Source organism: Sarcophilus harrisii, chromosome 2 (genome assembly GCF_902635505.1).
Source record: "Sarcophilus harrisii chromosome 2, mSarHar1.11, whole genome shotgun sequence".
Lineage (NCBI taxonomy): Eukaryota > Metazoa > Chordata > Mammalia > Dasyuromorphia > Dasyuridae > Sarcophilus > Sarcophilus harrisii.
In genome coordinates, this window is record NC_045427.1 from 502,176,979 (window position 1) to 502,200,701 (window position 23,723).

At 31.9% G+C, this 23,723-nt stretch overlaps 1 protein-coding gene and 1 pseudogene across 2 annotated transcripts in view; both read left to right on the forward strand.

Moving 5' to 3' along the window:
- Positions 1–23,723, forward strand: part of USP8 (ubiquitin specific peptidase 8) — a 105,434-nt gene that overhangs the window by 54,549 nt on the left and 27,162 nt on the right. For both annotated transcript variants that reach the window (XM_031955180.1, XM_003755930.4), the window contains exons 2-8: positions 1,930–2,096; positions 5,293–5,437; positions 10,642–10,727; positions 12,103–12,259; positions 15,593–15,635; positions 17,611–17,755; positions 21,682–21,844. In XM_031955180.1, coding sequence (XP_031811040.1) covers positions 1,993–2,096; positions 5,293–5,437; positions 10,642–10,727; positions 12,103–12,259; positions 15,593–15,635; positions 17,611–17,755; positions 21,682–21,844 — 843 coding nt within the window. In that variant the 5' untranslated portion in view covers positions 1,930–1,992. The remainder of the gene's footprint in view (positions 1–1,929; positions 2,097–5,292; positions 5,438–10,641; positions 10,728–12,102; positions 12,260–15,592; positions 15,636–17,610; positions 17,756–21,681; positions 21,845–23,723) is intronic.
- On the forward strand, positions 9,042–10,629 carry LOC105749906 (annotated as a pseudogene).

Sequence of the window (23,723 nt, forward strand, 5' to 3'; positions counted from 1 at the left end):
AAACCTTTATTAACAAACGTGTATAGTGTCATGCAAAACAAATTTCTATCGTGATCAGTCCAAGATGTCTTATTCTACAGATTTAGTCTATCACCTTTATGTGAGGAAGTGGGTAGTATTCTTCTTCACTGACCCGGTTTCATTGTGTTAATAAAAGTTCTTCAGTTTTTCAAATTTGGTCATTTCTTATAATAGTGTCCTATTATATTCCTTTGCTATAATTTGTTCAGCCAGTTCTAAATGATGAATATCCCCATGATACAACCTTCCAAACAGAGCAAAACAATAATGCTATAATGGAAAAATATTTATTGTTATGGTTTGAAAAAGACAAAAAAACCATAAGCATAAAGTCAAAAAGAATTTAAAAACATAAAAAGAATTTCAAATTAACAGAGAGAAATGAAGAAGATGCAAAAGGGAAGGAAAATTGGTGATTGCTAAGAAAAACTCATCTTTGTCAAAGTGGAGGTTTTTTAAGGAAATCAATAGGCTTGCCACATAAAAAAGGAATTTTGTTAGTTAAGTTATACAAATCATTATCATGAAATCTGGAACATTTATATTCCCATCCATCAGTATTTCTAGGGATATTTAGGTAGCCCAGTAGTTAAAATTGGCAGACCTTGAATCAGAAAGATTCATCTTTCTGAGTTCAAAGCTGACCTAACTTACTAGATGTGTGACCCTGGGCAAGACACTTACCACAGTTTGCTTCACTTCCTCATCTGTAAAATCAGTTGGAAAAGGAAATGACAAGATATAAGTAAAATGATTTTAAACGTTGGTAAAAAATTAAAAGCAGTTTTTAATCATTATGCAATAAATAACTGTAAATTCCTAAAAGAAAAACTTAGTTTTATAATAAGAAATAGACTCTAAATTAATGAGATTTCTTGCAGCCCCATTTATTAATATGAAAAATAGAAATATAATAAGCAGATTAGTGAGCAAGTAGATGTAAAAGATGGCCCCAGAGGCTTAGTATAGTTACTCTATAGACATAATTTAGGGGAAGGGAAGCAGGAACAGTAAATAAACATTCTTTTCAAGTACTCAATAGAAAATTCAAAAAAAAAATTATATATGTGGATACACAAAAGCACCAAACAAATTTAAAAACCTAGAGGTTATATGTATTTAATCCAAAACCACAGAGCTGTAGCTGAAAACTAGAAAAAAGTTTAATAATTATGGTTTAAATGTTTATATTTACATGACAGTTTTGGAAAAATGTATTAAATATCTGTTCTTCAATAAAGAATCATAGCATTTCAAGAGTTGAAAGGGACATCAATGATATCTAGACTACTTCATAAGAAAAAATGTTCCCCACTGAAATATGAGCTTTCTTTCAGCTTTTCCTGAAATCCTCCAAAGAAGAACCATTTCCTATCAAGGAAGCCCATTAATCCTTTGGAAGAAATCGTAGTCATGAGTAATATATTTAAATGGCAAAGAGAGCACATTAACTTGTCAAAGAAATGAGAAAAAAGGATAGGAATACAAAAGTAGATAGATTCAATTTTATTACAAGTTAAAAAGAATTATTAGTCACAAAAACACTTGTGAGCCAAGTAAAAAGACAGATTGAAAAACTTGAGGGGAGAGTAATATTACTGATAAATCTTGACATCCAAACTCTTTAAAAACATAATAACATTTTGATATTGAATCCATCATCAAAGAAGAAAAACAAGCAGATTTGCCAGAAAATTTGTTTTAACATCTATAATAAATAGTTTGATGACACTTATTACCAAATACCTATTGAATTACCAGCAATAACTAAGAACAACCAAACTATACATCTACATGTAGATTCAAATATAAATTTTAGGAATTTTATTCACTTTGGTACTTGGTTGAATTATTTTAATTGTGGATATAGTTGGTATTCTAATTTTTTTGTTTGTTTGTTTGTTTCAGAAAAGAGCTGCTTTTAAAGACATTCCACCTATTGTGAAAGGGTGAAAGTAAATACTGTTCACCATGCCTGCTGTGGCTTCAGTCCCTAAAGAGCTCTACCTTGGTTCCTCATTGAAAGAACTTAATAAGAAGACAGAAGTTAAAGCAGACAAAATAAGTACTAAGAAGTATGTATATTTTAAAATTCTTTATTTGATATTAATTCACTTAAAACAAATTTATATTTTCATATTGTTAAGAATATACTTCACCTAAAATTAATTTGAATCAGATATTACATAAATAGAATAAGACCTGAAAGAGGTTGTGATTTATTATTGTATATTTAACTTCCTGCTACCACACAATAGCTGTCTCTACCCATCTGAAAGGCTTTCCATCTAGAAGAAGTAGGGAAGTATCAGTAAGTTAAGTTTCATTTCATTATATAGGAGAACTTACCAGCAATTAGAGTTGTTCAAAAATGGAATGGATTCACCTTGAAAAATGCTTCTTATGGCTTAAAATTTTCAAATGGGAACTGGATTCTTGTCAGATGTTTTTAAGAGGATTGCTTTTTGTGGAGGGAGTTCAAATAAATGCCCTTTTCCAATTTAATGATTCTATGACTTTTTTTCCTATTAAGAGTTGTTTGAATATTCTAAATTTAAAAAATAATAATAATAAATAATTCTTCTTATAGAAATTTTTTCCCCCCATATTCTGGACTATTGAGTTTATTTTTCAGAGAATTCCCAGTATGGGAGTTGTTTCTATTGATTTAGATTGGCAACTTATTTGTAATTTACAGAATTGCTTGTGAATGTGAGAGGTTGGAGACTTGTCACATAACCCCAATATGTCAAAACAGCGCTTGAACCCGTACAAATCCTGATCTTTTCCATTCTGCCACACCACTAAGAGCCGTGAATGGAGAAACTGGAGTATATTTTATTATCTTCTCAGGCTCAGCAAACACTATTTTGATGATGAATCCTCTGAAGGAGTCAGAAGGGGTCAGTTAAATTCATATGCCATTGGACTAAGGGAAAAAAATTGTCGACTAGACAAACAGAAGCATCAAACAAAATGGAAACATATCAAAACCACCACAGATATGTTTAAAAGGTTTTTTAAAGGTCAGCCAGGTACTATTAGCTTAACCCTCTCTTGCATAGATTCCATTTTTTTATTCGTAAAATTATGTCATTACTTGTAGTAATAATATATTATCTATACTGTATGTACTAACCTTGACTTATAAAGGAAAAAGTATTTTCTAATAAGGCTTAGATAACACGTATGCTAAAATGGGTTTATCAGTCATCAGAAAAGCAAGATTCAAAAAAAAAATTTGAAGGTGGAAATTTGGCTTTGTGTGCTTTTATAATGACTTTTGTTCTACATAGTCAGCCTTGGAGGAAGTAGCCTATTCTAAGTTCACTAAATGTATTTTAAAAAATCATAAAATGTTTCTTACAAAAGAGCATTACATTCTGCACACTGCTCTGAATGGAGGCCAGGAACACGTGGACTATTGATACTTTTTCTCCCTTATCCCCCCCCCAAAAAAAAAAAAATTACAGTGACCACAAAGCAAGGTGTTCACAATAATTACAGGAGGGGAAAAAATTATTATTATTATTATTATTATTATTTTACCACCCACAATGAACAAAAATAAAATTCACTCTCTCTGCTGCTGTTTCAAAATTTCAATGTTAGTTTTGCGTGCCCTTCCCCCCTCACCCTGTTTGTAAGGAACTAAAACATTACATCTGGTGAACAGCAAACATTTTACTACACCTCAAATGTAGAACATCTATGAAGCAGAGGAATGTTGGCTTTTTAAACAGAAGCAGATAAAAAAAAAAAAGATGCAGGACTCCTTCAGTTCTTCACTAGTCTTAGAAGAACTTTCCAGAATACTGCTTCACACTATAAAAAAGAAAAAATATCTTTGCATTAGAATCCTTCAACATCTGCATACTGCTTCACACTGTTTTGCAGTAAATGGAAGTAGTCTATTCTAACTTAGAGAGTATACTCTCTATTTTTTAGGACTCTACTTTTTAAAATTTCATTTTCTATTTTGTTATGTTTCTTGATATTACTGTGTTTATTCTCAGTAATGCTTTATTAGAAAGTACTAAATAGAAGTCAAAGATAACTATTTTTATTATATTTGGAATCATTTAATAATACGTTCTATATACCTTTGTGTTATTAGATTGCACAGATTTTAGTGACTTTAAAAAGTTGACTAAACATTCATCCTATAATAGCTTGCACTCAATATTATTGGTTTAAAAAAATTGTTTTCATAGGTAACAAGTATATCCTATGTCGATTGCACATAAATAGGCCCTGAGGCAAAACAGTGTTTGATTTGGCAAGCCACCTGATTTATATCTTGGATAATTGGTTAAATTATATTATAGAACGCTTTCATGGTGTGATGATGGGGTTTTGATGCCAAAGTTGGCTGAAATCCCTTCTAATAAATTGCATTAAAAATTGCTTACAATTGATAACATTTTGTTGAAATGAATTACATTTTTAGAAATTATTTTCTTAACTCCAATTGTAGAAGCACTAGATAATTGAATAACTGAAAAAAAAAAAATCATGATTCAAACACAAATAAAGAGGAATGTCATGCTTCTTTCCTTCCCCATTCCCAATACTTTTCTTCTTCCTAATTTCTGGATTATGTTTTGGTATCTGGCTTGGTGATAAGAATAGATTTTGTTTAGAAGTTTTGATGATTGTCAGTGGGGAAAGACTTAAGAAGAACTGAAAGATATTTTTATTTAAAGGAGTTTTGCTCTCTTTTTAGGTGAAAAAATTGCATATAATCAATTTTTTTTTTTTTTTTTTTTTTGCAGAATGTGACCTTCACCAAAGATAGGCATTAGAGGAAATATTTCTGGAGAATGATTCATTGTATAAAATTTGGCTTTGTTTTTTTTTTTTTTTTTTTTTTTTGAGGCAGTTGGAATTAAGTGACTTGCCCAGGGTCACACAGCCAGGACTTGTTAAGTGTCTGAGACTAGGTTTGAACTCAGGTCCTCCTGACTTCAGGGCTAGTATTCTATACACTGTGCCACCTAGCTGCCCCTAGAATTTGTTTTTAATCAAATTATATAAATACTTTCTGATAAACTTTTCTAGGACGTGGAAATAATTTTGTTTCCATTAAATATTTTTTACTTATAGTAGCAAGTTACATTTCCATTTCCTCCATGTTCAGATTTTAAGTTCTAAACTAGTAGAACCCCAAATAATGAAGTTTTTCTATATTAATATAGCTCTGAATTTTACTTGCCAATTGTTTTAATGCCACTGGCAATATCAGCTTAATTATTTATTTTCTAATTGAAGTTATGTGCAGAGTGCCCTGAAGATCTTCAGGACAGCAGAAGAAAGCAGATTGGATCGTGATGAGGAAAAAGCCTATGTACTGTATATGAAATATGTATCTGTTTATAATCTTATCAAAAAAAGACCTGATTTCAAGCAGCAGCAGGTATGTTGTTTTGTTTTTTTTCTGTTTTCTTTGATCATCAGTTTTTATTAATAAGGCCTATCAAATGCCTGTAACTGGCTATTTATTTTTGAGCACATGTACTGTATAATTTCAGACTCAGTGTCTGTTCGGTGAACATAAATTCAATAAATATGTAAGATTGGAGAAGGCAATTTACTTGTCAATTTAATTTCATTATTTGTAAAAATGTTGCTTTGGTTTATCCAACAATGGGTTATGGACTTTTTCTTCTTTTGTTACTTTTTTGAATGAAATTGGAGGTTTTATGGGAGGAATTCATATTTTTTCTCAATATGTGAGAAGTGTATATATCATTGCTTTCATGAAATCCACATTTAATCATAGGAGAATTAGATGTTTGTCATTGATTGCCCACATTATGTTGAAGCCATTCCAAAGAAAAAATTTACTGAATTACTAAACCATTTCTGGTTGATTTTTGTTGTACAAAGTATATTCTTTGCCCCTTTACAGTGTCTGGTACATAAATGCTTAATACATGTGTTGATTGATTCAGTGGCTTTCTTCTGGGAGGCAGGAACTATTCCTTTGTTATTTTGATAATGTAGATAAAGAAGAAAAGCATACTAAAGTGATGGAAAAGTACATAGTTGAGCTGAAACTAGATTGGTCAGTTGAAAGTGAGAAGAAAACAGAATAAACATATTAGAGAAAGCTCATTAGAATGGAGATTATTGCACTGAGAGGAAGATTTACTATTGTCTATTTAGATTTTTTTTTTGTTTTATGAAACCGCAAACTTGTATTAACTATTTTGTGCCAAGCGTTGTTGGAATTAAAGACAAAAATTAAAGTCCCCTCCACTATTTAGATTTATACTGTTTTGGTAAAGAAGCCACTTGAAATCCAGTATTGAAATGATTATATTCCTTCTTTAATATCTAGTTGATTTGGTTAAAAGACTTAAAGAAATAACATCAACTTTTCTTCCTTCAAATATCATTGTTTGCGTAGAACATTGGGATATTGTGATTTATTTTAATTGTTCATTAAGGTAACTATTTTGAATATCATTTCATGAGTACAAGTTTTTAAATTTTTCTTTTTGATTAAAATTACCTCAAATTTGTACTAATATAAACTAAATATTACACTACAGTTTTCTGGAAGACTCTTTTTCAGTTAGTGCATGCCAATTTTCAAATGGTCCAACTAGCTTTTCATTAGGAGAAATATTATTTAATTTCCTATTTGCAGATGAGTAGGGGATATCTGCCCAAATTCAAACAAGTTTTTTTATAGTCTCCATATTCATGATTTTATAATATATATTAATATAAAATTGACTTAATAGAAAAGACTTGCTTCTATAAACTTTTTCTTCCCTCCCCCCTCCATTAAAAAAAAAAAAAAGATTTGGAGCATTTGCAGTATTTCCAAATAGTTTTTGCCTATCCTGGGAGACTGTGAAACTGAAAAGCAAGTATGGTGTAAGATTGCTAGATTGGAATCATAAATTTGGTTTTGAGACTGTCTTGTTCAGTGATCCTGAGCACTTCTGAGGAACTGATCATCATTTTTCTTTTCTGTATAATTCAGGTGATATAGTGCTTATCACATAATATCGTGAGATGAGGACTTTGTAAAACTGGAAAGCACTCATTATTGCCATGGTTTTTATGAATAGGCTGCTTAAATCCTAATTTTGGAGAATTTTATATTGTTTTCCTTTGCTCTTCCCAGGGTACTCCTTTTTCTTTTCAATACTCTTTGCCAGGAAACATATTGGCATAATAAAAATATATACCTCTTTGTATTTCTGTTGGTTTTTTCTTTAAAGGAATAGAGAATAGAAGTATGATCTGATCTGCCCAGTAACATAGATAAACTGTAACTATTTTCGTGGAGAATAAAGTTTGGCTAATGTGTTAATTTTGGCTATTGAAGAGGAACAGAGTATAAATTGTGTTTTTATAAGTTGATGAAGTATTTATGTCAACTCCATTATTAATTGATTTGCTGGCATTTATCTTACATTTTGTGGGGGGAAAACAAATGTGTTTGTATATCTATGAAATATAAATCTCAGACTAATAAAGTTTTGATTAAATTGCAGAATGAAATGGGCATGTTCTTATCTGTAAAAATTTTAGTGGATGGGGTAGAGAAGCTATTTGGAGTAGGAAGAATATTAGGAAAGTAGACTTTTAATCTGAGTAGGCATTGAGAATATTGGTGAGATATATATTAATGTTAGTGTCACTCTTTAAAACTTTATCAAAAACTTGAAAATATTTCAAAACTTTTACTAAAGTAAACTTAAAAAATTCTTTATTAAATACAGACACCATTTGAAAGTTAATTTAAAATCAATTAAATTTTCTATTACTAATTTACAGCTGGTGTACACAGTTATATAGAGAAAAAACTTCTCAACAAGCCTAAATTAGTTGTTTTCACAGCTAGATTTTCTCATTTGTAAATAAGTACTTTTCTAACTATGTTTATAACATGTAGAAACAACTTTAGTTTTCTTAAATCCTTACTTTAATCAAATAAACTAATAGTTCTCATAATTTTTATATTGTTACAGAAATCTTAACACTGAAAAGGATTTTTATAACAAATTTAACATTAATTTTCCTTCATGAAGGATTGAATTTTATGTCAGCAAACAAATTTTTTTTTGCCTGTTTATTAGCTCAGCCTCTCATATAACCATTAATAAAAGAAATCAAATATGATTTATTCTTTTTTTTTTTTTTTAAATTTAATAGCCTTTTATTTACAGGATATATGCGTGGGTAACTTTACAGCATTAACAATTGCCAAACCTCTTGTTCCAATTTTTCACTTCTTACCCTCCCACCCCCTCCCCTAGATGGCAGGATGACCAGTAGATGTTAAATATATTAAAATATAAATTAGATACACAATAAGTATACATGACCAAAACGTTATTTTGCTGTACAAAAAGAATCAGACTGAAATATTGTACAATTAGCTTGTGAAGGAAATCAAAAATGCAGGTGTGCATAAATATAGGGTTTGGGAATTCAATGTAATGATTTTTAGTCATCTCCCAGAGTTCTTTTTCTGGGCATAGCTGGTTCAGTTCATTACTGCTCCATTGGAAATGATTTGGTTGATCTCGTTGCTGAGGATGGCCTGGTCCATCAGAACTGATCAAAATATGATTTATTCTTAGGGTAGATCCATAAGCTCTCTCAGAGTGTAAAACAATTGAACATTTTCCTTTTTTTAACTCGGGAAGATTGCCTCATGAGCAGTTGAGACTGGTATTTTCTGAATTCTAGGCATTTGATTAAATTATTCAATCAATGTTTATTGGATACCTGCCATTAATTTAAGTTTATTAAGTGCCTACTATGTGCCAGGCTATTCCATTCCTATTATGCCTATACTGTTATATATTTATTATGAACAAAGCAGTGTGTGTGTGTGTGCTCTTTCAGTTATATTGAAAAGCTATAAAATACACTTTGGTCACATCCAACTTGCAGTACTCTACATAAAATTATTCATAATCACTCAGGTTCTATTAAATATCCTATTCTTGTAGTTACTTTTTAAAACAAATTTTAATTATATATTCCCCCCCCCCAGTTACATGTAAAGAAAATGTTTTGCATTCAATTTTACAGATTTTTGAGTTCCAAATTTTTCCCCCTCTCATCCTCCTGTCTTCAAAAGATGGTAATAGTTACTTTTTTCATGCCTTTGTGCTCATTAATACATCAAGAAAAGAGGAATCAACAGCTTTTTATTCTCTTAAGCAAATTCAACAATTATTTCAGAGAAATATTTTGTGATTAAAAATTTAATAAAAAACCTTTTGGCTTGAGCTGGAGCAAAGGGCTATGCAGGCAGCAATGAGTTTTCCAGCTTTGGCTCCTTCCTCACTGGTTTTCTTACCTTCCCCCTCTATAACTATAGTGGAACAGGCCATCTCCTTCCCCAAGGACTTCTTGGTCATTGCCATTGCCGCTGCTGTCTCCAAGACTGCAGTAACCCTGATCAAGAGAGTCAAGCTACTATTGCAAATACAGCATACAAGTAAGCAGATTGCTGCAGATGAGCAGTACAGGGGCATAATGAATTGTATAGTCAAAATTCCAAAGGAAGAAAGGATGCTTTCCTTCTGGTGGAATAACTTAGCAAATGTCATCAGCTATTTCCTCACTCAGGCCTTTAACTTGACAAGTACACACAATTTTGGAGGTATTTTACTGGTAATCTTGCTCTGGTGGTGCTACTGGAACTACTTCTCTCTGCATCTACCCCTTGGTTTTTGCAAAAACCCACTTGGCCGCTGATGACAATCTGGCACTGAGAGAATTCAAAGGCCTGGGAGATTGCCTTGTGAAAATCACCAAGTCTGATGGAACTCATGGCTTGTATTAAGCTTTCATTGTCTCAGTTTAGGGTATCATTATCTATAGAGCAGCCTACTTTGGGATCTGTGATAAAGAAAAAGGTATACTCCCAGGTCATAAGAACACTGGTATTGTGTTAATTTAGACAATTGCACAAATAGTGACTGCTGTAGCAGATGTACTCTCCTATCTTTTTGATGCAGTAAGGTAATGAATGATGATGTAGTCTGGGTGAAAAGGAATTGATATCATGTACACGGGACATTGACTGCTGGAGGTAGATAGCTAAAGATGAGGGTAGTAAAACTTTTTTTAAGAATTCCTAGTCCAGTTTTCTTAGAGCTTTTGGTTGCAGTTTTATTGCTTGTCCTGTCTGATGAATTAAAGTCATCTAAATACATCCTAACTAAAAATGGAACTAGTGAATATATAGATCTTGTAGAATACTTAATCATATTTATCATTTTGGGGATATAATATAAACAAAATACTAAAAGAAGATATAATTAGCATTTTCACAGATAATACAAAGTTATAAAAGGAACCTTCCCCCCCAAAAAAAGGTTTGGCGTTCATTAAAGGATTTTTTTTTTACTCATAGGGAGAGATGAAGGAGTTAGCTTTGAAACATTTTTTAAAAAAATATATATTTTAAGTTTGAATTAATGTAGCTTATACATTAAGAAAGTATCTTTTTCATTTAGTCATAAGGGCCATGATCATAATGTAGTTGTTGGTTTTTTCATTTTAGTAGAGCTTTTAGACTATTCTCTTAGGGTATTATTGACCAGGAATAATATTACAGAGTTGTTTCTACAATTTTAGGAATACTTTCATTCAATGCTCGGACCTGGGAACATCAAAAAAGCTATTGAAGAAGCTGAAAGACTCTCTGAAAGCCTTAAACTCAGGTATATATATTATGAAATCTATAAAATAGAGCATCTAAAATAGTTGAAAATAATATTTAGAATTTATCTCATTTACCTTTTACTTTAAATATAATATCTCCAGCATTTAGAAATAATTTATGAAGTTCAGAAATTCATATCTGTGTTCCACTTTAATTCTCCTCTGTTCTATTACATCTGTGCTATCATTTAGGGATTTTTACTGAAATTAAAGCCATGCTGTGATTGAGAAATGGCGAATTATAAGATTAATTCAAATTGGTGTTGGTTCCATTTACTGTATTGTTTTAAAGAATTTACATGGGTTAGCACTGCTTCAGCAAGGATAACCACTGAAAAGTAAGAAACTACTGACATTTGTCCTGATTTCCACTCCACCTTCCTAGATCCTGTGTCTTTGGGTGTAGCCTCTGGATTAAAATGCAAAATGGTCAGCCCAAAGTCCGAGGTTCCCTCTCATCTAAGACAAGGCAGTAGGAGGTGTGATGGGACAGAAGGCAGGAAGGCCTGAATTCACAGACTTTGTTCATTTCTGATCCTGGCTAAGTCATTTCACCTTTCTGGGCTCAGATTTTCATTTGAACATGTGCAAGCTGACTTTGATGGCCATTTGGCTGCCTTGTATCTCTTAAGGCATTTATGATTATTTCTTTTTACTCCCCTTCTTCAACTCTACTTTCCACTGGGACAGGGTTACTTTTTGTTCCATTTCCTGCTTCTTGCCTTTGCCTAAGTGGTGACTTAAGCTAGGAGTGTACTCATTCTTTAACCCATAGCACTTAGAATCCTTAGATTATTTGAGATCTTAGTTTAGACCTTTCCTGATGCTTGAGCTCTTTACTTCCTCATTCTTTTGCTTTTACTATTTATGTATCTGTTGCATTCCTCAGTATAATGTAAATTCCTAAGGGCAGAGAGTGTTTAAGTGTCCCTTTTCTTGTATAGTACCTTATTGTAAAATTTGGATTGTTTGATCATAGGCTATGTTTATGGTATTAAAAGAAAATATTTTGGTATTATATAATACAATATGTACATTTTATGCATTTCTGAGTTTCTGAACCTTTTCTGTATTGTCTGGTGGACTTCGTGTCATCTGTGGTTTCCACAAAACTCCTCCCAAATTTCCTTTTAATTTCTTATACCAACCTGCAAGATATCAAAACTACAAGGAGAAAGTCATGATGTGGAAGGGAAATTGGAATTTAAACCTCTATCTTCCTTTTCTTCGAGAAAAATTTGTGGCTTAGAACAATATTGTCAGAAAGTGCATGTGATTTAAACTGGAGAAAGAGGATGCAACCCACATCTTTTTCAAGAACACTATGCATCTTTTAAATGATAAACAGATCATTTGTTTTCATTTTTCAACTAGATATGAGGAAGCTGAAGTTCGGAAAAAACTTGAAGAAAAGGACAGGAGAGAGGAACAGCAGCTGCAGCAAAAGAAGGAAGTGGGACAAGAGGATGGAAGAATCTCAGCTAAGAGCTCTTTAGAAAACGTGTTAGACTCCAAAGATAAAACCAAAAAGGTATTAAGGGGGAGACATAGGAATCCATGACTTCTGCCTCCAGTCCTTTGATCTTGTGATCCTAGCTGGGAATTATGGTGCTGGGATGTATCCCTGTGCCAGAGGGCTGTAGGGTCTGGTCTTTTGTTTTGAACTGTTGGTTTGAACAGTTCCTTAAGTCATTTATTTCTTTGGTAACATTTGAACATCATATATTTGGGGAGGTTGTTAACTGCTGGAAGGATGCATGACCGTGTCATTAAGAACCCTTTCTTTATTTAGATTTCAGTTCATCTATGCATTTGAAAGAGACTGCTCTGTCATTCACTGCAGCCAAAAATCCCAATGAACTTAATGTGAATATCCTCCCAACTTTGGGATGGGATAGATAGAGGCATAGTTCATTGCTGGCTTGTATTTGAGGCCTTTTCAGTTTGGGAAGACCTGCCATAATGCAGCTTTGTAGTAATACTTTAGATAAGGATTTTTGTAGAAACTTGAGTTAAATATTCTAGTTTTAACTAGGTTATGATGTTGCTACCATGTTTTAATATTAATATATAGAAAATAAGAGGTTCTATTATTTATTGGTTAAGTTTGATGTGGAAAGATGACTGTACTTTTAGCCCTGACCAATTTTTTCTTTTTTGGAGAACTTTGTCAAGTTGCTTAAAACTAATTTTGCTGCTGCTTTCTCATCTGCCTCTGTACCTAACCACTGTCTCCTCTTAACACCCAGTGATATATTCTGCTACTAGAGATACTATGTTTTATACCACCAGCTACCTCTTTAAAATCTTAACTGTCTATTTTCCATAGAAAACCACTCTTGGAAAGGTTGCTCTCTTATGATTCTCTTGTACTATCAAAGTTGAAAACCATTTGTCTTTTCAGCATTCTCCACCTTTTCCTTTATACCTTTAACCCAGGTATTCATTTTCTCTCTTAAGCCTCAGATTTCAAGGCTGTATTCCTTTGTCTTTTTCTCATCAGGCATCCTTATAGTATCTCTTTATAGTATCTCATTGACTCATTTTGAAGAGATATCAGTTAATTATGCCTATTTTTCTTTCTTCACACCAGGACCCTGGGTTAGATTATCTACTTCTGTGTTTTCATGTACTTACTAGAGTGCTAAGCATTCTATATGTGCTAATAAGTACTTGTTAAGTGACATTTCCATGTGGGTCATTACCATCATCAAAAAATAGTATTTCAGCTTTGTGTGCATTGTGTGCCAAAGGAAAGGAAAACATAGATTTTTTTTTCCTTCTAGGAACTCCTAATCCGAGCTGAATAATTGTGTCCTTATTTGGGAGTTCAGCTAGGTGGCCCAGTGGATAGGATGTTGGACCTGGGATCAGGAGAATTTGAATTCTAATCCAACCTTGGATCACTAGCTATGTGATCCTGGGCAAGTCACTTATTTCTGTCTCAGTGTCCTCATATATAAAATGAGCTTGAAAAGGAAATGGCAAGTTATTCTAGTATCTTTGCCAAGAAAAATCCAAATAACATCAGGAAGAGTTTGATGTAATTGAAACAACTGAGCAACTATGTACTCATTTGGGGCTGTCTTTGCTTTAATCGGGAGTTAATGAAGTTAAATGAACAGCCATTAATAAATGAAAGAAAGAAAAATCATTTAGTATGTGCTTGTTTTGTGTCAGGGACTTTTATAAGTACTTGGGATATAAATAGAAACAAGATAATTCCTGACCCCAAGGAGCTAACATTCCAGTAGAAGAAGACAGCACATAAAGGGGAGTAGAAGCCAAGGAGAGAAATCAGACAGACAGTCTGATTGAATAGTGATTGGCATCATAGGGCCTTTGATATGTCTTTATCATAAATAGTAAAGTAGATGTGATTAATGTTTTTAGAGCTTGAGTGGAAGTGAGGAGAAGAAGATTGGTATTAACAACAGCAAGGCATTAGTGATGGCCAGGAAAATGGCATGAGTCTTTTTTCCTTAGGAGAAAAATTATATTTTTATTCAATAATAATTTATTCAGTGGTTTTAAAATTTTAAATCAAGAACATTTAGTCATGTTATTATTTTAATTACATTAAATTACATTTAATCGGAGCTGAGTACTTGTTTTTCAAATTTTTTTTAGCTTTATACAAGATTTTTATTAGCTTTGTTTATGATTTGCCAGATAAAATGTTGTTGTCGAAAGTAAAGAGCATTGGCTTTTTGTTCAAACCCTGACTTTTATTACAAATATAACTAATTTTGGGCAAAGAACTTGACTGAACTTCAGTTTCTTCATCTGCTAAGTATGGAGACTGAGCTAGAAGTCTTGTGAAATATGAATCTGTGATCCTAATATATTCAAGGTCATATTGGTTGGATAGTTATGCATATTTTAATTTCTTAATTTCATTTGTCATGTAATGCACAGACCAGTGTTTAAAAAGCATAAATATAAATTGGACAGTATTTTTGTCATTGTATCCTATGAATATAATACTGTGCTATTTAGGAAACACAATTTAGGTGAAATTTTATCCTTTTTCGGCTGAAATGGAGACTGGTTAATAGTTGGAGTCACTTATTCCTGGAGAGGGAAAAGAACAGGGAAGCTTTCTTTCAACTTCTACACTATGCTTCAACTCACCAGCCTTTTAGCTCTCTGTAACTCTTCCCTGAATACTCACCACTTCCAACATGTTGTTTTCCATGTTAGAACATCAGCTTCTTGAGGTCAGGGTTTGTTTTACTTTGTTCTTCTGGCTTCAATGCTGAACTCTCTGAGTCTTATACATAATATATATTTAATAAGTGCCTTTTCTTTTATTCATTAATTCTTTCAAATTTTATTTAAGGTATTTTGCTTTTGGTTATTTTTCTTATAATTTAGGCCAAACATCTATAAACATGAGTGTAATGACAGTTTTGTTTGTTGTTTTAGTATACCAAGAATATCTGTTTCTAAATGAGTACAGCATTATTATTGTCTTTTTTTTATACTACTATATAACATTTGGAAATTTGTGGAGAAAAAGAAAAGATATCAAATTGTTTTGGGGTGCTTGATTTTTAATTGTTATTATTTAAATGTGGAATTTGAGGACAGGTTCATATTTTGGTACTGCCTCTTGATACCTAATGGACATTGGACAATTCATTTAATTTCACTGCAATTGAGTTTCCACACCTGTTAAAAGAAGAGATGTTGAACTAGATGACTTCTAAGATATCTTTCAGCCTTCAATCCCTAATCCTCTGAGTAGTTCTGTTGTATCAGTATTTTTTAACATTCATGTAATTTTTTACAATTTTAAATTTTGCTGAATTATGAAACTTGAATTTCATAAATAAAAACCTTTCTGTTTTTTATGAAATAGATTAATGGTGAAAAGAAGGAAAAGAATGAGAAAGCAAAGAAAGGTAAGTGTTTCAGTAACAGCAACATTGAGCAATGATCAAGTATGATATAGTTAGCACTTCTCAACAATACAGTGATCCAAGACAATTTCAAAAGACTCATGATGGGAAATGCTATCGACATTCAGAGAAAGATCTGTGGAGTCTGAATGCAAATACATATTATTTTCACTTTTTTTTTTTGTCTTTTCATTTTCATGGTTTTTCCTTTTTATTCTGATTTTTTCACCACATGACTCCTGTAGAAATATATTTAACATAATTGTACATGTATCACATGTCAATTTGCTTTCTCTCTTAGGGAGAGAGAAAGGGAGGGAGGGGGAGAAATTAAGAATTCAAATTCTTACAAAAATGAACTTTAAAAACTCTTTAAATATATTAAAAGGGGGAAAGGTAAGTATTTGCAGCAACAGTTAGCTAGATTTGTGAATCTGTGTTTTTTGAGATTTGTTTTTCTCCTTTTCCATGTTATTGTTGAGATTCTTCTATTAAGAAAAACCAGCATTAAAAAAAAACCCCTTTAGGTTTAGAATACTTATAGTTTTTTAAACATCCTTTTTTTTCTCCAGAAATTTTGAAATTTTAATAGATGCAATCAATGTTAGACTTAAGGTTAAGAAGATGTTAGTTTAAATCTTTATTCAGATATTATCTGTATAACCATGGATAAGTCACTTAATTTCTTTTGGTCTCAGTTTCCTTATCTAAGAAGTTTGAATGTATGTGTGTGTGTTTTGAGATACATGCTTCTTAAAAAAAATTTTTTTTAAATAAAAACTAATAAAACAACTGAGCTTAGTAAGTAGTTGTGGGTTTTTTGAGGATTATTCTACAACAATTTTCAAATTAAGTGAATGTGATGCAGTTAGATATTTATCTCTATTCCTTCATTGTTAGCAATTAATTCTTTTTTTTTTTTTTTTTTTGGTTTCAATACATAAACATTTATTAGTTCAGACTCGGTCATAGCTTTGAGTACAAGTAAAGCTGAAATATCCTGAGTGATGGAGCTTTCTTTTTTTTTTTTTTTTTTTAAATTATTTTTTTTTTTTTTATTTAATAGCCTTTTATTTACAGGATATATACATGGGTAACTTTACAGCATTAACAATTGCCAAACCTCTTGTTCCAATTTTTCACCTCTTACCCCCCCCACCCCCTCCCCTAAATGGCAGGATGACCAGTAGATGTTAAATATATTAAAATATAACTTAGAAGCAATTAATTCTAAATAAATTAATTCTTCTTATGAAACTGTTCTTAGGAAACTAACTGCTACTTTTAAGTCAAAGTTAACAAAATCTTCAGTTCAACCTTTAACCAAAAACTCTAAAGGAATAGTTATGGGTATTTTATTTTATTGTTTTTGTGGGACTAGCCCTTCTTAGCTGCGAAATTAATTCTTCATTTTTAACTGTTTTTCTTCTAGAAGCAGGAAGAAAATAAAGGAATAATTAGATAAAACATAATAGAAGGCAGATTGTCTTCTCTAACCTTTTCATATTCTTTCTTCCTTCCAGTTTCTTTTCAACCTCATGAAGTTTTCCCAGTGTTTTAAGTTAGAGTCAAAAGCCTTCCTCTTTTTTTAGACTTTTTTTAGACCTTGTTAGTTGTTTCATATGGTATATCCTTAGTTAGGTAACCAACTGTCAATTGAGTTTCCGTGATAATATTTAGAAACCCCAACATGTATAAACTTTCTCATTAAAAGAGTTTTTCAGAAACTGTTTCATAAAGAGAATTCGCATGTTAACAAGATTTTTGAATAAAGACAAATTGATTTAACCAAAAACATACAGTATACAGCATAAAATACATTTTGTATAGACCAAAATTTCAAAGTGATGTTATCCTTAACCTAATAATGTATAAGATAGAATGTAGAACTTGTCCAGGAAAAGTTCATGTTTCATCTGTTTGGTAATATGTAAATATAATCTGTTTGTTTATCATGATTCTATTTTTCTATTCCAAGATGCAATCACAGCTGAGGAATTGTTCACAATGATGACAGATAAAAACATCAGTTTGATTATAATGGATGCTCGAAGTATACAAGATTATCAAGATTCCTGTATTATTAATTCGCTAAGTGTTCCTGAAGAGGCCATCAATCCAGGGTAGGCTATTCTTGGTGGACTGTGAAAATAGTAATGTTACTATACAGTATTATCTGGGTTAAATTCTCCTTTAGTCTTTTTCATTGCCCTTTCTCGTGATATAAAGCTTCTTGCCAGATGCTGCAAATGTTATATTGTTATATTGCCAAAAAGCTAGTTATAATTATTGGTGGTGGATCACATAGGTAGTAGGTAAGTTTCTCCTTTGACTTATGCTCCCTTTCTCTGCAGGCACTTGAGGCTTGTTGTGGATTTATAAGGGACAGCCCTTATATTTCTTATATCTCTGTAAGGCCTGCTAATTGATTTATCCTATTATTATCCACATTTAGTTTAGAGGAGGGTACTTTTTATATATTTTGAAGTCTCGTGTGGTTGTGCAAGAAAGCATATAGGTAGGATAATGGAAAGAAAACTAGATTAAAAGTCAGAAATCTTAGCTTCTGATCTCCATATTACCACTGATTAACGTGAGCTAAAACATAATACTTAGCTTCCTTGAGACTGAGTCCTAAGTTGTAAAATAAGGGTTTTGGTCTAGATAATCTCTTAAATTCCCTTCCAGTATTATCATTTTGTTACCCTATAAGTGCTAGTAAGCTCAGCAACATTCTTCTTGTGATCTAACCCATTCTTTTGTCTTGCTTCCCACTTTATATTTAAATTGTATTATTTTCTAATTGAATATCTGGAGGATATTTGGACTTTTTGTAAAAATGAACCATTTTCTATAATCTTGAATTATTTCTTGAACTTACCATTTTACTAAAATTTTTACTTACAAGAAAAAATTTCTTAACTTTATTCAACTTCCTAGTGTCTGCAAATATTTTGCAGAAAATTACTAAAATATCCCATTAGTAACTAAAGTTCTAGGTAACTCAGATTTAGTCTTCTTGTTATCCATTTCCATCAGCCATTTCTATCTGTCTCCTGATAGAGACAACAAATATAGTAAGCATGCTAAGAACTTAGGCTGCCAGAAAAACGTCCTTTTCTGAGGTAGACTATTCTGTCTCTGGGGACCATAAATTTCATATTTGACCTGTATGAAGATTTTTTTCTTGATATCTTTTGTTTTTAATATCACCTTCATTTTTTTCTTTTTTAATTTAGTTTTTTTATTCTGAATTTAACTAACATCCAAAAAATGTATACAAAGTAGAACACAGAAAGAGGATTATATTTGAAATGGTGAATCTCTATTGCATACCTCTTGATTTTGTAAAAGTATGTAATAAATTCAACATATTTCTAAGTTGTCCTGTTTGTGCTTCATTCTGATCCTTCTTTTTTCTTTTATGTACTTTGAAAAGTTGCCTTCTCTTATCCCCATCTCCCATTATCCTTTAAAACAGTAAAAAAAAAAAAAAAAAAAAAATCCTTGTAACAAATAAGCGTAGTCAAGCAAAATAAACTAGTTCCTTGGCCATATCCAAAAATATGTTTTCTTTCACAACTTGAGTTCATCTTTGTCAGGAGAATGGGTAACATGCTTTGTCTGAAGACATAGTTGATCTTTGATTCTATCAGACCTCTTACATTTTTCAAAGTTGTTTTTCTTTATGTTGTTGTGTCATTGTACATATAAACTTTGTTCTGCTTATTTCATTCTGTATCAGTTCCTGCTTCCCCAGGATTCTTTAAAATTGTCTCTCATTTTTTACAATGCAAATAGTATTTCATTCTCTTTATTTGCCAATTTGATGAACCATTCTTCAATTCATGATTATCTTCTCAATGGATTTTTTTACTTTCTCTTTTTTTTTTTTTTCTTGTATTTGCATAACTTCTCCCTTGGTTCTTAGGGTGCAGTGGCAAAGAAGATAATAATGTATCTTCTTTAATGTTTTTTCTACTGTTAATCCCATCCATTTCTGATTATATTCTTTCTTCATATTCTTTTTACTTTTACCTTTCTTTCCATTCTTAAAATGCTAATTACAAAAGTTTTCTTATTTAATTCCCTCAATACATTTTGAAGACATTAAGATTCTAAAGGGACACTTGTTTTTTTCTCTCCCTGTAAAATGTTAGTACTTCATCATCACATGTCCCCTTCCAGTTATTCAAATAAATTTTCCTTCCTAGGTTTTTCCCTATTCTTGTGTTTGCGCTTCATTTCTACTTATCTCTAATCTTTTAATTAGGAATTAAAAAATTAAAAGACCTTTAAAATTCCACAAAAGTTGTATTTTTAGAAGCTTTTAAAGAAATCACATTTTTCAGGAAGACATTGATTTTTAAACATTTTCTGGGTGAATAGTTTTTGATAGTAGATAATTTGCATTTTCTTCTATTTTTTTCAGTATTATGATTTTGTTCTAATGTTTCTTGTTCTTTAATTGAGTCATTGATTTGTTGAGTCGATTCTAATTTTCAGGGAGTCCTTTAGTTGGATACTTGCCAGTTTGTTCTCAGCTATTTATTCTTCCACTTCTTTAGAACTTTTGTTTCATTTTTTAGTACCTTCATTTTCTCTTGGTATCTGAGTAGTCTTTGTGTAAAATGCAGTTTTTTTCCTTTCAAATTATGCTTGCTGTTAGAAATTTACTTTATCTTTTTAGGTTAGATTTTAGGATATCTTTGTATCAATTATAATTCTTTGTCATGGTCTGAATATTTTTATGTTTATTCATCTCTCCAACCTTAGGGCTTCAAACTGGATTTTATGAATGAGCTAATTAGGTGTAAACCAGTCTGTGCTTCCTGTTTTTGAATGAGTGGTTGGTCTTCCTTGATCTCACTTAGTTCACCTCCAGAAGGTTTGACCCTCCTGAATTGGGCAGTCCAGAGTTTTCCTTCAGATCATTTTATGAAGTCTCAGGACATAGAACCAGAGACCTTAGAAGTTAAAGGTCTGTGATGTTTAGGTAGAATCTCTGCCACCCTGCTAGCACGCCTCACTGATAGCTGTCTCTCTGGTCTATTTTCAGACTTTCTTGGTGGACTCCTCTTGCTCTCTCAGATCTTGTCTTTTTGTCTGATACAGAGCCTTGCATGCTGCAGGTTTTCCCATATTGTTCTGGTGGCACTAGAACGCTACTAGCTTATTTATCTGAGCATAAGTACTTGCTTTTCTGGAAGACCCCTTTCCCTATTGCCATGGACTTTGACTGAATTTCTGTGTCATTCTGGGATAGGAAAAAAAAAATCATTTACTGTAGTTACTCCTTGGGTTGAGCTTTTTATTGATTTGTTTTCAATATGGGTGATAGTTTTAGGTTTTTATTGGAGTAAGGTGATGGAAGCCTCTGTTCAGGCAGCCATTTTGACAAGAAGTGTCTTCGTTTTCAGTATCTCTCTTTCCCTTTCCTCTCCCAGTAAAAGCCACTCCAACAGAGTAAAAACTTAACAGAAAGAAAGCAAATAGTTCACACAAATAAACCAGTACATCAGCTAAGTCTGAAAGCATATATAATATCAAACTGTAGATCTAAGATTATTTAATCTTTATTATAGTAGTAATGAGAAGAATCATAATCCAAAGGTGCATAAATTTGGTATGTATTTAACTAGCTATGGAATGGGCAATACTTGAGTTGGTAATATAAATCAGTGGATAAATACAAAATCATGTTAAATTTGTCTATATTGGCTTTATATTTGAAATAGCGACACTCAGAGATATTCAATTACATGTCTTCCCAAGGCCCTCACACCTCTCCTGGTACTTTGTTGGTGAGCTCCCACAGAAAAAGGATTCCTTCTTTGTGAATAATTGCTAAAATAGATAGAGATCGTTGTTTTGTAGTTATTTTTCCCTTTCTAATAATTATCCCTGAAAATGTATTCTAATATGGTACTCTGGTAAAGGAGTTAGACACAAGCTCTCATTATAAAGTTTGAATTAAGATCTGTACCAGTACAATGTAATAGAAAGTCTGATGTCCTTTTGCCTCAATGCATATGTTGCTAAATTTCAGAGTCACTGCTAATTCGATTGAAGCAAAACTCCCAGATAATTCTAAAGATGCATGGAAGAAGCGGGGGTGCGTTGACTATGTTGTACTTCTTGACTGGTTTAGTTCTGCCAAAGATTTACAGCTTGGAACAACTCTGCAGAGTCTGAAAGATGCACTTTTTAAGGTTAGCAAGGTTCCTTGTTTATTTCCACCCTCTAAGATTAAAAAAAAAAAAAAGTTTTTGCTAATAAAGAGCAAGATGTGGTGCTTTGGGGTTGGATTTTCTTTTCTTCTCTTCCTGCAAATTTAAATATTTATTATTAATTTATTAAGCCCTAGCAAAGCAATGTTCTCAGTTCAAAACAGATATGTATCCAAACAAATCAGTATCTCAAAAGTTTAAATTGTTGGGAGGAAATAATGTGACATTTTCTATTTGAAGAATTAGGCCTTTTTCTAATGGTTTTTATTAACAAATAATTTTTAAAATTGCTTAGAAAAATTTAATATTGGTTTTGTTTTTTTTAAAACTGACTTAAAGCTCTGAGTATCAATGTAACATAAAATTTCAGCAAACAAAAGTAAAATAAAGAATATTTGATTGATAATAGAAGTTTTATTTCCTTACAAATTACTATCCTCTATACTTATTGAATGACTTCTTTCTTCTTTTTCTATCACATGTATTCTATCACATGTCTTTTAATTATCTCTTCTTCTTATTCTCCTCCTTATACCCAGAACCCTAGAGTCTATTAGTTTGCCCTAGTACCATGCTTTCCTGTGGCTCACCTCTTGCTAACTTCCTTTTAAATTCCCTGTTAGATAATTGGTTGAAATATACCCCAGCTTTCTTAATATTATTCCTTCTTCTGTCTTCCCCCTCCCCCAAATTTCCAGATCTGTTCTCAGCTATAGGAAGGCAGCTTGATAACAGGAGTGAAGGTGGCTAGAAAGTAGAAGCAGGACAGAAGTAAAAAGATGTTATGGGCTTAGACTTTTACTTAGAAATGGACTCTTCTATCCGTTTTTAAGTATTTTGCAATATTTTTTTGTTATCATTAGTAACAATTGTCATTACTTGTTCTCAACAGAAGCTCCAAGGGTACCATTTTTGGAGGACATAGGTGTTTTCAATAGATACTAGAGAGGAGGATTGATATTTTCCTTTGAAACTTAACTCAGTTAAATCAGGCCAAAGTCTTATAGGATTATAGATTCAGAACTGGAAGGGACCATAGGAGATCATCTAGTTCAGCCTTTCATTTTAAAAATTTTTATTTTTTCCAAAAAAAAATTTTTTTTTATTGATACATGGTTTTTGTTAGTTACATTTATTTTGCACTGTATCTCTTTCTTGATCGCTTCTAAGATAGTTACTCATTAGAATAAAGAATAAAAAGTGAGGGATATGAGGAAAATGTTATGTAAAATTAACCAACATTTCAAAAGCAAAATATAATATGGGCATATCACACATGTGGTTACTTGTTCGTACAGAGAAGTGATATCTTTTTATATTTCTTCCTTTAGGCCAGATTTGGTATTTTGTAGCATTCAGTTTTGATTTTATCCCTTTAGTGAGCAAATGAGGCCAGAAAGCTTCTTATGCACAAAGTCATCTGAATCAAGTTTCTCAGTAAACAAAATCTTCATGGGGGTAGTTAGGTTACACTAACTATGATAAAGCACTGGGCCTACGTCAGAAAGTCTCATCTTCCTGAGTTCAGATCTGGTCTCAAATATTCCTAGCTGTGTGACCCAGAATATGTCATTTAATCTGCTTGCCTTAGTTTCCTCATATATAAAATGAGCTGGAGAAGAAATGGCAAACCACTCCAATGTCTTTGCCAAGGAAACCTCAAATAATAAAGATTGAGTTAACTAAAACAACAAAAAAACTTCATCAGTACCTGTATATTTAAATGACCATTTAAATTAACTATATAGAATACCTAATTATAAGATACCTTCTCCATTCCAAAGAGGTAATTTGCAGAGACTATTTATTCCTTCCATGGAACAGTTTAAATTGTTGTTTAGCTTTCATTTTTTTGAAGTTT